This window comes from Pituophis catenifer, unplaced genomic scaffold (assembly GCF_029215685.1).
Source record: "Pituophis catenifer annectens isolate HBS135680 unplaced genomic scaffold, rPitCat1.0.hap2 SCAF_6, whole genome shotgun sequence".
Lineage (NCBI taxonomy): Eukaryota > Metazoa > Chordata > Lepidosauria > Squamata > Colubridae > Pituophis > Pituophis catenifer.
Genome location: NW_027256886.1, coordinates 66,582,629 through 66,596,704, shown reverse-complemented (window position 1 = coordinate 66,596,704; position 14,076 = coordinate 66,582,629). Strand labels below are relative to the sequence as shown.

Sequence of the window (14,076 nt, the reverse complement as noted above, 5' to 3'; positions counted from 1 at the left end):
CAGCATTACATTTAAAGTTACAGAATACATTTAAAGTTATAGCACACATATATTGCCTGGACAACTTGTTAAGTTTATACCATATCCTAACAGAACTGAAATGCCAAATGACCAAACCATCAAGAAGGAACAGGATGAAACCTACCAGTATCTGGGCATTTTATAGCTGAATAATATCAAGCATGGGCATGTTAAAAATGTGAATAATAAAGAATGCATGCAAAGATTGAGAAAACTGCTAAAGACAAAATTGAATGGTGAAAATGCTATCAAAGCCATCAATACCTGGATCATAACTTTGATGTGATAACACTGCCTGACTAATTAACTGGACACCAACTGAAATGGACAGTTGGGACCAAATAACAAGAAAACTAATGAATATTCACTATAAATTACATCCTTATAGATTATATACCTTCTTCACAAAAATAGAGGCAGAGGTTTATTTCAAGACAAACAAATTTTGATAGAAGAAAAAGCATTCATTGACTGATTATGTAAAAGACAGCCAGGAACAAGTATTGATGCAAATTAAAAGTTGGAACTTATTGAATGTACAGGAAACAAAACATAGAATGTTGAAATGGTGTAATAAAAATAAGCGGAATGCCATTACGTGATTAATTTCTACAAAAAATCGAGGGGAAGTTGGATATAAATAAAACTTGGCAATGGCTTACAGTTAGAACATTTATAAAAGTGTCTCAGGCCCCGAATTTGACAGCTCAAGACGAAACTATTTGAACTAATTCAATCAAAGCCAGAGATGAAAAATCATCAAGTGATTTGAAGTGCAGATTGTGCAAAGAAGCAGAAGAAACTGTATATCTTATACTTGGCTTGTCTAAGAAGATTAATTATAAACAACAATATAACATTGTCACCAACATGATTCATTTGGAATATCTGTAAAAATTATCATGTGCCAGCAATGAAAAATGGTAGGATCATATGGTTGAAAAAGTAGTCATAGATAAACAGGTTAAAATATTGTGAAATTTCTGAATAAAAACAAATACAGTCTTGACACTTAACACACAGATTTAACTCATTGAAAAGAAGAAAGTGTGGATAATTGATGTGGCAATACCAGGAGATAGTAGAACAGAAAATAAAGAATTAGAGAAGAAAAAAAAAGAATTGAGAACTACAAATTGAAATGGAAAAATTACTGCATAAACTAGCTGTGATGGTCTCAGTGATTATCAGACACTGGGTGTCAAATCAAAAGTCTTAAATAGCCTTTAGAAAATAGGCACACTGACAAATTTTCCTCCTGTGAATTACAAAAGGCCACACTGCTTAAGATGCACATTGCCGATGCATTATGATACCCTAGGTTTTGGGGAAGAACTCAGTGCATAAGAAGGCCAATACCAGCAATTCCAGAAATGTGATTTCACATTGTGAATTATAATAACAGATTTGGACGGGTCCTCATAGATCATCTAGTCCAAACCTCCACCCAGGAGGTGCAGGAGATCCTACACCATTTCTGACAGATGGCAGTCCAGTCTCTTTTTGAAAGCTTTCAGTGATGAAGCTCCTACAACTTCTGAAGGCAACTTCTGTTCCATTGGTTGATTGTTCTAACTGTCAGAAAATTTCTTCTTATTTCCAGGTTGAATCTCTCCTTGTTCAGTTTCCATCCATTATTCCTTGTCTGGCCTTCAGGTGCTTTGGAAAATAACTTGACCCCCTCCTCTCTGTGGCAGCCCCTCAAATATTGGAACACTGCTATCATGTCTCCCCTGGTCCTTCTCTTCACTACACTATCCATTACCAGTTCCTGTAACCCATTCTTCATATGTTTTAGCTTCCAGTCCCCTTATAATAGTAATAAACAATCAGAATTATTCCCATCAACCTTTTAAAAAAATCTATAAATAAGTCTATAAATACCGGTACCTTTTTTTGCTAGTATCCACCATATTTCCAGTTCCCTTTTCCTCAGGTGAATATGCTTCTTTCTTTTGATTGTCTCCTCTGGTTTCTCAGCAATTCTGTGTTGGCTATCATTGTACTGGCAGTCAGCCACCTGAGTTTGCCATTAAAGGGGGGTGATTAATACTGCTGGGCAGCATTTCAGTCTTGAAGGCAAACCAATGTTTCATGGGAAGCTAGGGGGCAAATCACAATTGTATCTTTCCTGGAAACTTTGGAAACCTTTCCAAGCATAAACCTTGGAAAGATGTGACTTCCTGGAGAGAGATGGCAAACTGAAGATGTCTCGGCAAAAGTGAAGCTGACAACTACAGCAAAATCTAGGGGGTACTTTCCTTGTTCTGTCGCTGATGTGAAGCCCATCTTTTGAATGCTTTGCACAGTCCTAGTATCTTGAGCAAAGTGAGATGAAGTGCTTTCATTACACTTGAAATCAACGTAGGGCACATCTGTGAACATAAAATGGTATTCAAAGAAAGGTGACTATCACTTTAAAAGCTAACAGTTGAATGTGCCATCTAATCAGATTCTTGATTCCATCCTTGTTGTATAATGCAGAACTTGGATGAATGTTCAAATATCTCACTCCGTGCAGAGAAAACCACAGATAAAGTTGGCTATTGAAGAACCCTTAGCAAATTAACAAGGCAGTAAATGATACTTTAGCCCTAAGAAGGGAGAGAGGGTGAGAAATAGACTTGGGAATAACTTCACTTTGATTCTGTATGGGGTAATAAGGGGCAGAGAGAAACCTTGGCAAACAGTTGATGATATATCCTACAAGAAGTAAAGTGGCATTGCGGACTTTGTTTCTTCACCCAGATTCTCAAAGGACTGACTCTCAAAGTACTACTTAAAGTAAACTGCATTTTTCACAGAAGTAAGGGTGCATGTATACAGAAGTAAGGGTGAAACAAGGCTAAACTAGGATGTCCTCAAACGGCAAAGAAAGGTAGTCTTCTTTGAGAGATTCTTTACATAAGAAGATGGATTTAAAGGTTAATTCTTTGACACGTTGCAAGATGGCAGTCAAATCCAATAAGCGGCAGCCCGTATACATCTATCTAACTGGTCTCTCAAGAGCTTTACAAGAGCTGTTTGCGATAGCTGCTCATCCAAACCCTATTAAAATCTGTCTGTTTTGGAGGCTAACTTTCTTGTAGAACTTTGTAGTGCAGTTATTGAAACACCTCTGCACCTGCTGATCTAATTCAATCATGTACAAGCAAATATCCTCTTGTAACTATATTTTGTAAAGAAAAACATGGATATTTATATCTCGGCTCCATTTTAGTTCTACATTATACAGTTATCTTGTGCCAGCCACCTAGAATCATTAGATGAGGCAGCTTACAAATAAAGGAACGAACGAATGAAATAAGTATAGAGCTACAACAGCAACAAATTAATGGAACAGGCCTATAACCTGGTTACCCATGGTCATTATCTTTAAAATATACAGGAAACATTTAGCTGCCCATCGTGAAAGGGGGAAATAATTCCATCTTTATTCTAAAGGACATGTTCTATATTTCAAGATAGAAAAACAAAATGGCAGAACTGTTAGGTATTACCATGCTTGGGTAGTCTTATCATTTCTGTAACCTTGTTTATATTGGGAGACTTATTACAGAGCAGATCGTAATGGAATTTCTCTCCATTGCCCTGTTGTCTTAAGCTGCCTCTGAAAATGATTCATCCATTTAGATTGGGTGATGAATTCAATCAATATGGAGACATAAAAATCCGTTATTAGATTTCATGAGCAGGCAGCTAATGACAGTTAGCAGGTTTTCCCATTCTTTTTAGTTTTGGGAAAGACAAATTACCATTGAAAAACTTCCAGCTTGTAATTTTCCATTTGGATTGTTTTAAACACCCCTTAATGTGGAAATAATGTGTAATTACTATCAAAGAGACAATTATATACAGTAGATATAATTATAAAAGATATAATTCATTTGCCTGAGTCAATACAACATTTGTAGGCTAAACTGAAAAATCAACCAAAATACTTTTATGGCTTGTTTGCAGCATCCCCCATTCACATAACCATGATTTGCAATGTTTTTTGTCAGTTTCTGGCATTACTTCCAGTTTTTGGCAAAAATGCTGATTGTGAAAAATGGATTCACTTAACAATCACACTGTTAACAACCACTGCAATATATTTTTTTTTTCTTACTTCTTCGTAGGGCTTATGTGTGTTTTTCTTCTAGCCAGGTTTTCCCTACGTAACCAAGGTTTTTTGTAGCTCCAGCTCAGTAGAATCACATCTACTCGGTTCTGGGCTTTTTTCCTTTCTAACAGCTAGCAAGCTCTAACTGCTAGGTGGGAGACCTAAATAGATCCATTTCTAGCTTGTTTGCTTTCATCAGTAGGCCACACCCATATCTTATGTATCCTCCCTGTACAGTATCAACCTGGCTAGAAGAAAAACACACATAAACCCTACGAAGAAGTAAGAAAATTGATACATAAGATATGGGTGTGGCCTACTGATGAAAGCAAATGAGCTAGAAATGGATCTATTTAGGTCTCCCACCTAGCAGTTAGAGCTTGCTAGCTGTTAGAAAGGAAAAAAGTCCAGAACTGAGTAGATGTGATTCTACTGAGCTGGAGCTACAAAAAACCTTGGTTACGTAGGGAAAACCTGGCTAGAAGAAAAACACACACACACACACACACACACACATACATATATAATCAGGTCTGATTGTGTGATGCCTCGACTTACGACTACAATGACTTACAACCATAATTCCAGGCTCAATGACGGTTGTAAATTGAACACTCTCTGTATTAGAATCCTTATCCTTTTGCTGGCTTTAGATATATTTTTTGAAGTAAACCTGTTTCTAGCCATAAGCTTATGCTAAAAATAGAACTTTCAAAATGACATGAGCTATAACTTTATTGGTAATAGTAAAAGTATAAGAACAGCAATTATTCCAGGGGAAGTAACTAAACATAATATAAAACTTACTTCTGTGCATTAATAATTACAGTGCTACAATTGCAGTGCTCTGTATTGTGCAGTACAGAATTTTATCATATGAAATTAAGTGAAAGTTGTGTAAATTATAGTTTCCTGAAAGTTCACAGGGTTTAATATATTAAATAAAGACTGTTAATTGAGAATAGCAGCAACCAAGAAATGAGTCCACAATCACTTTTGACAAAGTAATCTCAGGTTATCCATTTCTTTAAAATGTTCCACTTTCCTTTGGTGAAAATGTTCCATTTCCATTGTAGATGAATAAAGACTGAACAGTTTATGCTCCATTAGATTGACAGAAATCCTTGACCTCACTGAAAATGTTGATAGATTTCTTGATTGTAGCAGAAATGCTCTTGCATTTAATTATAAAATTACACATGTTTTTGATTTGCCATCTGCTGATTCTCCATTTCCAGCATCTTCTTCTAATAAAATGCAAAAAAATAGGTATAAATATGCATGCATTTTAATTTTTGAAGTGGTTTATTGATGTGTACCATAGCATCAGAAGAATCATCTATCATTTGAAAGTTCAACCCATTTTCACTTCTGACAACATTGGAATGCACTCTGGTGCAATTTTTCCATTATAACAAATTATTAATTATCAGATGTATAAAACATAATGCAACAGGTCTCAGTGGACATTTTGGAACATAAAATTAAGTGATAGGGCAATATAATCCTATTTAGTACTTGACCAATATAAACTTTTCTCTTAGTTGATTTGAAATGATTACACCAGATTGTATTTGTTATGCTTTTTTTTTCCATGATAAATAGCTCTTTTCTGATTTACTTACATTAGCATTACCAACATTAGAATTTAACTTAAATTTGAAGACTGGGAATCACTATGTTACTATGTTATTTTTGTTCCTTTTCATCTGTATGGAAACTTGATCCATGACCTATCTGCTGAAATGCTGAAGTATAATTAACAGTATAATTTTCACTTGAATTTTGAGGTGTTTTACTTATTTATTTTTCTCCCAAACTTCCTGTTGTAATGGTCCATTTAACTGTATTTTATTTATTTTTAAAGGGTGTGCATTGCACAACATAATTAATGGTACATTAACAGCAAGAAGCATGGCTGTTTTCATCCTATTTGGGCCTTATCAGGTGTGGGTAGCCTAATGTTATTCTGTGGGGTTCAAACCAACTACCAGGAAATAAACCTTTAGATAACTAATATATATACGGGGCATTAACTTTAGCAGCTGTGTAGAACCTGCTACTCAGTAGTTGAAGAAAGGAATATACAGTATGGAAGCTATCAGAATAGTACATATAGTACATATCAGCCTTTCTCAACTAGGGTTCTCAGAAAGGTTGCTAGATGTTCCACAAAAGATGCGGGGGGAAGGATTTAATGACAAACCTTGGACAATGCTAGTGTTGAATTTCTTCATTCTCCAACTCAGCTATCAGCCTATCATTTTAATCTAACACCAATTATATATCAGCAAAGTAGAAATATAATTGGAGATCATGCCCAGGGAAATAATGTACTTCAGAAAAACATCATCTACTCATAACAAAAAGAGATATAAGTGAATTGATGATTTCTTACTGGTGGCTGATTTATACTTCCAAAGTAAACAAATAGAGCTACTTATGGGAAAGCCTTGGTTGGATTGGGGCCACTGGATTTTTCATGAGTGTCATTAACGGCCTGAAAAATGTCAAAGTAAATTACAGACATTGTTATAGAGATCCAATCGCATGTTCAGGATAGTCTGGATTGTGGCCTCAAACATGTGCAAGATAGAGTAAAAAAAATAAAAAATGAAAATGAAATATTAAAAAAAACTGTAGTAGCACAAATTGGAATTAATTCAGAAAGCCCATTCTCATTAAATCATACCATGTTCATAGTTTTAAGTTCCACAACCTTAAACCCAGACTAATTTAGAATTTTAACTTTTTGAACTTAGAAAGCTGACTGATTCAAAATGATTAACATATAACATTTTTCAGCTGTGATTTATTTAAGTATGATATTGGTAAAAATACAGTGATTCAAAATTGGTATACCTTATTTCTGTAGTTTTGGTTTGTCTGCACTCTTTTTTTAATTTGCTGCTTTACTGTCCCTCTAAAATATACTATATTAGGATTGCATTCAGATGGATTCTCCCCAAAGTGAATTAGTATTTTCCTTCCTTCCTTCCTTCCTTCCTTCCTTCCTTCCTTCCTTCCTTCCTTCCTTCCTTCCTTCCTTCCTCCCTCCCTCCCTCCCTCCCTCCCTCCCTTCCTTCCTTGTTGTGAATGCTCCAACACTGGAAATTTTTAAGAAGATATTGGATAATCATTTGTCTGAAGTGGTGTAGGGTTTCCTGCCTAAGCAGGGGGTTGGACTAGAAGACCTCCAAGGTCCCTTCCAACTCCTATTCTATTCTATTCTATTCTATTCTATTCTATTCTATTCTATTCTATTCTATTCTATTCTATTCTATTCTATTTAGCACAGACTTTAAAACAAGAGATTGTGAATTTTGGCTGATTTTCTGCTGTATTGCTTCATATTGTTCCAGAATCTTCTATCTAAACCAATTTAAACTTTCTTCCTTTAGTGGACTCCTGGGATATTTATATTTTGCTCATTATGATTTGTCATTATTTACATTAATCCCCAAAGATAGCTGAGTTAATCTGTTGCAGCAAAGAACTGATGGAATGTACTGCAGACCATGAAATTATATCAATTAAAACTACATTTGGTACCTTAAGTTCCAAACTCAGCAAAAATTCTCAATGTTATGGAAATGTTTGTATGTACCCATGGATTGCCTGAATCAGCACATTTCTATATGCCTAACCTTTCTTGCCATCTCCTCCTAGCTTTTGCTTTTCTTCTTCGAGAGCTTTCATCTTCGCGTCATAAATATCACCTAGAGCTTTCCATTCCGCTCGGTTGTTCTGAAGACCATCAAGCATTGGTGTAATTTCTTTATGGAACCTTGAGAATTCCTAAAGAAATAGTGGAGCTTCATATATTTACCATTGAAACAGAAGATTAGCAGTAGCAACAGAATGCATTTTTTATACTTAGAAAAATCTTTATTGGATAACAAAGAGGATTGAAAAATCTTATCAACCCAATATTTTTCTTCAGGGATGCATTTGTAACATATATTACACAAGGAAACTTTATACCTATACCTATATCAATAACTTTATACCAAATTATTCTCCAAAGCACCGAAGGGCAGGACAAGAAACAATGGTTGGAAACTAATCAAAGAGAGAAGCAACCTGGAATTAAGGAGAAACTTCCTAACAGTGAGGACAATTAACCAGTGGAATAGCTTGCCTTCAGAAATCATGGGCACTCATCCAGGGGTGGGTTCTAAATTTTTTTACTACCGGTTCTGTGGGCGTGGCTTATTTTGTGGGTGTGGCTTGATGGTCATGTGACAGCGGGCGTGGCTTGGTGGTCATGTTACTGGGTAGACATGGCCAACTCAATGTCATTCACGTCAAGGGGTGCCTCGCCTGGCTCCTCCCCTCCCAGCCATTCCTTGTCACACCCAGCCTCAACATATCTATAGTTCTATAAAAATGTTGTTCACCTTTTTTCACCTTTATTATCTACATACTATAGATGCACTTTCATGGACCACTGAAAGGAGGAAATGGCTCACATGCTTTGCCCAAGAGTGTGATAGGCAACAGGCTTTTAAGGGGGGGCAATGTATTTTCCAAAGCAACAGAAGGCAAAACAAGAAGCAATGGATGGAAACTGAACAAAGAGAGAAGCAACCTAAAACTAAGGAGAAACTTCCTGACAGTGTGAACCAATATAGGTGCAGAAATATTTCAGCCATACTTTCACATATAAAATAGCCATTTGTGTAATGCAACCTGCATATTGTTCAAAACAGTCATTAGTATTATGGCTGATGTTTGACAGCAAGCCTAAAAGTCAAAGCTTACAAGAGTGCTTCTTTCTCTGTATGTATACAAAACATCACATACCAGGAATAGCATATTAAGATGGACTCATCACTGGATGTTTTAAAGAAGATTTTAGACAGTCACTTATCTGAAATAGTATAGGTTCTCCTGCTTTAGCAGGGGGCTGGACTAGAAAACCTCCAAATCCCTTCCAGCTCATTCATTCTATATCAGCAGGTTTTCCGTTGGCACTTAAGAGTTCCTTCCTTTATTATAGTTCACTGTTTTAGGTTCTATTGTTGATTCCCACACACAACGCTAGAATGATGCTAACACTTCTAATATAAAAATACAGGAGATAATATGTATGTCTACTGCCAGTTTGTCTCAACCTGTCCTGCATCAAATACTGAACTCACCAGTCAAGAGGAAGATGTAGCTTTGGAATTTGGGAATGTTTTCCTAAATATTTGTTTGTTTTAATACAAGCATATTCTGGCTTTACTGAATGTAATACATGTGGTTTGACACTTGACTGGAAAATATATTAACACTTGTAGGAAATACTTTGGAGATTCAACATTTCAGGGCATTCACAAATATATGAGCTTATATGTACAATATATTTGCTTGGTTGTTTAATTAACATCTTGTCTTTTCATCAAAAACAGCTCTGTGCAGTTTTAATCTTATATTTTGTATTTCTATATAAGAATATACATAATAAAATGGAATGATATGAAGTTATCCCTTACCTTATACACAAAGGTACATACAAAATCAATGAAACCACATTGAAGCTTAGGTAATTCATCCTTCTTGGCTCTGTCCATCAAAGGCTAGAAAGAGTTGAAGAAAGTAATTAGTGAGCATGTAATCTTATTTTTTAAGATTGAATACATGCTGTGTAAGATGCTTACAATTGGCTGTTGCTGTAAGACAGTTCGTTCAAGGTCACCTTGCTCCCAAAATTCACTTGCAACCATCAAAGCAACCTGAGAATGGATAACAATTAATTTTATGTTTTTTGCAATAGTTGTCAGCTAGTAGAGTAATTAGACATGTCCTCCATCAAAGCATGCATTGCTCCATATAAAAGGATATTGTAGAAAAGGACAGAGAAAAGGATTTTTTTCTATGGAAAAAATGCTAACTGTTTAGAAATGGGTCTCCAAACCTAGGACTGCAGCCCACTACCGGGCTGCGTCCTGTTCGGAACTGGGTTGCACAAGTGGCAGTTGAGCATGGGTGGGCATGCGCTGCTCCACTCATGCAAGTGGCAAGTGCTTCCACCCACATGTGAAGCTCCATTCACTCGCCCACCACTCACATAAAAACCATCCCCGCTCCCCTCCTCCCGTGCAGGAATCTGGAAAGATTGGGGACTGCTGCTTTAGAACCTTGTTTTTATTTTTAGAAAATGTTAACAGAAAGAAAATAGTTATAGAAGTGATGAAATGGTCGGTAAACATGGGTGGAGACTATTTCTTAAGCAGAACATGTTAAGGGGATGTACATTCTAAGTAATAAATGTGTTCCTTGTTTTCACTGCTAAAAATGGGTTCTCATTTAAACCATGATCAGATAGTTGTCAAGCAAGTTCCACATTAATAAGTAATGTGGTCCTCACCACACAATTCGCTGCATATCATAGTTGTGCGATCAATAGCTCAAAAGAGGGATTGGACATGACAGGTAGAAAAACAGCCAAAGACAGGCCTAATTGACAATTAATGGGACAATAAAAAAAGATAAGATTTTCTTAGCAACGGGCTTAGCAGAAATGTTTGATGACAGCTATCAGGACAGGCAGATCTCGAAAAGTTTGTGTGTAAATTTCCCTTCTTTCAGCTCAACTAAAATTTGCCATTTATTTGTAATTTTAAATTGACCCAAAGGGGGGAATCATTAAAATATACAAATAGTAATATGGTCCCTGTATTAAGTTCATTAAATGAATTACCGGTAACTTGCATTGTATTACACCAACTTAGATTTTGATCTGATTTGGCGTAATACAGCTGTCAGCATTCAGAGTCCAGTATGGCCTTTAGTCTGAAATAGATGGTGTACCTCAGGGCTAGATTGGGCTTTGGTCTGAACTGGAAGGATTCGTAAGGGAGTTTTGCTTCCTTAAAAAAACATGTCAGATTTCTCCTATGTTGCATTATATCTAAATTGCTTTGCAAGTAGAACAAATAGACTGAAGATCATACGTTAAATTCTGAGTTTTGCTTGATTCTTATGGTGCCCACCTTACTTTGCACCTCCCAAGGTTTAGTGATGGCAGAAAGGTCACAACCAGTCATCATCATAGCCCTTTAAATAAAAATAATAGATTTAGACATTTTTTTTAAAAAAAAATCAGCACATTCCATATTGTAGGAAGAGAAACATTAAATCTACTTACATGACTACTTCTTTTTTGGTAGGGTCCATAGTTATGTATTTAATTGCTTCATTCTCATCTTCCATTTTTTCAGTGACATCCACTATTTTTTGAAACATAGTCCTTTTCCTGAGAAAAACAGTAACTTTTGTGATACATATGTCACATTTTTGAGGGTCTGCTTCAACTTCCAGTATTGTGTGAAGAGTTTGAACTTTCACCTTCATATATATCATGCTATATTTTAAGTATCATAGTGCCCTGATGCTTAAATCATGCTGAGCTTTCTTATTAAATCTCAGTATTGTATTTACATTGGGTTTTTAAGTAGAAATATTACAGAAAGTACATTGGAATGCAATTGTTTTTATGATGAGTAGATATGCAGATGTTTAAACCGGACATAGTCACAGATGAATTCAATTGTTAAGGTTTTATATCATTTAACTTGCCTTTGACAATGATTAAAACCACAAAAGAGCAAAACAAAAGGGCTCTTTAAAATTAGACTATAACAAAATGCAGTAATGTTAATGTGCATAAGATTTCATTGTTTGGTAATAGGAAATCAGGGACTTACTTGAAATACAGAGCCAAGTCAGTTGCTATGATGCAAATTTCAAATATATGTAAAACATTTTCATGCTGGCGTTTATTTAGATTTTGGAAGATGTTTAAACTCTGCAGAATAAAGATATTTTTGCAAGTCAGTATTGCTCCCAAAATAGAAAAATAGCATTTCCTCCATAGAGGAATGCTATTGTTTGGCTATAGCTAGTAGGAATATTTTATGTACCAAATGAATGAAAATAAGCACAGACCTCATCTTGTAGCAGGGTTTTACTGTACTCTAGATGGTGCCTTTCTAAAATGGAAGAGCCATGGAGTTTTGCCAATGGAGCTGCTGTCCTGGTGAAACATTAAAGGATTGAGAATATATCAGGTTTTGGGGGGGTGGGGTTTGCCCAAATCTTTGCACATTCTAAGAACAGTAGTGAACAACCTGAGGAATAGAAGGAACATTATTTTTGCACGCCCAGAATCATCATCTTCTTCTTTTAATGATCCCATAATCCCTTGCGGGGTGGAGTCTGGGCAACTGAATGGATCTGAGTGTTTACTGTCTGGATGTCCTTCCTGTCATCAATGCGAGCTTGTTCAGCAGATACATTCTCATTGTGCCCAGAGAGAGAAATATCTGCCTGTACCTAGGATTGAACTCACAACCCCCTGATTGTGAAACCAGAGCTCTACCTTTAGGCACCGCATCACTCATTTTGCATGCCCATAATGTCCCTGGAATATCTCCTTATTTGAGAAGACTAGGGGCAAAAAAGATGCATTAAGGCCTTGTTTAACAGACCTATTTTATCTCTTAAAATTCATGGAAATCTAATCCCAAAGCAAGTTGATCTGTTAAATTTTGAGGAACAAAACAGGTGCTTTCAGCTCTGCAAAGCTCATGACATATATTTTGCCCATTGACTTCCACTGGTCTTCATGTGGCAAAACAATTGGCCCATTCTTCAAAGGTCATTTATACCCCTCCAATGGCATCTATGTATTTATTTAACATTACGCTTGCTTACATGTAAATTCCCCACTTCTGATATAGAGCTTTTCGTGGTTTCTTATCAACGAAGTCCCAACAACAGACCTTCTTTCTAGTCAGTTTCTGATTCCAGAACTTTTGAGCTCAATATGGGCAATTGCCAAAAGCTCAGGAGATCTCAGCAATCACCGCTGGAGACCCCAGAGACAATTTTCTTGGGCCAGCAGTGACTATTAGATCAGCCATCTAATTGTTCTCCACCATTTGCAAACCTCTGAGATGTAACTGATGTGTCAGATTATATTAACAACCTTAATACCAAGTTGTTTTCATTTCAGTTATTTTTAATTCAGCAAATAAAAAGTCCCCTTAAAAATTATTATTGCCTTCATCATGATTATGATTTATACGTCTCTCACTTCCAGAGAAGCTCAGAGAAGTTTAAGAAATAAATAAAACTTATGAAAGAAGGAAATTGCAATACACTCTTAGAGAAATAAGGTAAAATATAAATGGGACTGTTAAGAAGAGCAGAATCTGCTTCTTTATAACTGCTTTTTCTTTCCACCTTTTTTATTTACTTATTATTTTGCTTTTGTTACGTTTTCTCTTTCAGAGTTTGCATTGTTTTTATTCTTTTAATTTTTTAAAATAAAAATTACACATGCATGAGTGCACCTACACACAATAAAATTGGCAAGAAAATTAATAGTGGCTTCCTTCTTTAAAATATACTTAAAATCATCTAAAAATCATCCAGCTTTGGACTGGTTATCTCACAAATTCCTGAGTAGATGGTTATCTCTTTTAACTTTTTTTTTTTTAAATCAGATTCCCAGCTAAGCATCTTTCAGGAAAGAATTATATAATAAGGATGTTGTTGTGGAGATGCTCTCCTCCTGGCTACCAGAAAGCTGAAACCCAGGGCTTTTCCAGCTGAATGGATTGGAGAATACAAAGGAGAGAGAGATCCCCAGTTGTGCCATGTTCCTTCAGAAGTAGTATGATCTTATCCAAGCAGATTGACTTCACAATTCCATCTATCCAAATACCTCTTCTCTGATTCAGCTTCAGTTCCTAGGGCCTCACCCATCATTGCCTTCAGACCACTATCTAACAACTCCCAGAGTCCCTTGGGATTTGGGCGGCATAGAAATGAGACAAAATAAATAAATAATAAATAAATAATAGCAACCACACAACCTTTCCTCATTCAGGTGGAAAAGAGAGATGGAGCTAAGAATCATCAGCATATTGATGACATTGAACTCCAGATCTGGAGGA

At 36.0% G+C, this 14,076-nt stretch overlaps 1 protein-coding gene across 1 annotated transcript in view; it reads right to left on the bottom strand.

Annotated features, from left to right (window-relative positions):
• Nucleotides 1–5,311: 5,311 nt before the first annotated feature.
• Nucleotides 5,312–14,076, bottom strand: part of PDE6C (phosphodiesterase 6C) — a 38,101-nt gene continuing 29,336 nt past the window's right edge. Inside the window, exons 15-22 of the mRNA XM_070944940.1 lie at nt 12,062–12,149; nt 11,821–11,921; nt 11,262–11,369; nt 11,107–11,170; nt 9,772–9,846; nt 9,607–9,690; nt 7,774–7,924; nt 5,312–5,373 (exon numbers count right to left, since the gene is read on the bottom strand). Of these exons, the coding sequence (XP_070801041.1) occupies nt 5,312–5,373; nt 7,774–7,924; nt 9,607–9,690; nt 9,772–9,846; nt 11,107–11,170; nt 11,262–11,369; nt 11,821–11,921; nt 12,062–12,149 (733 nt within the window). The remainder of the gene's footprint in view (nt 5,374–7,773; nt 7,925–9,606; nt 9,691–9,771; nt 9,847–11,106; nt 11,171–11,261; nt 11,370–11,820; nt 11,922–12,061; nt 12,150–14,076) is intronic.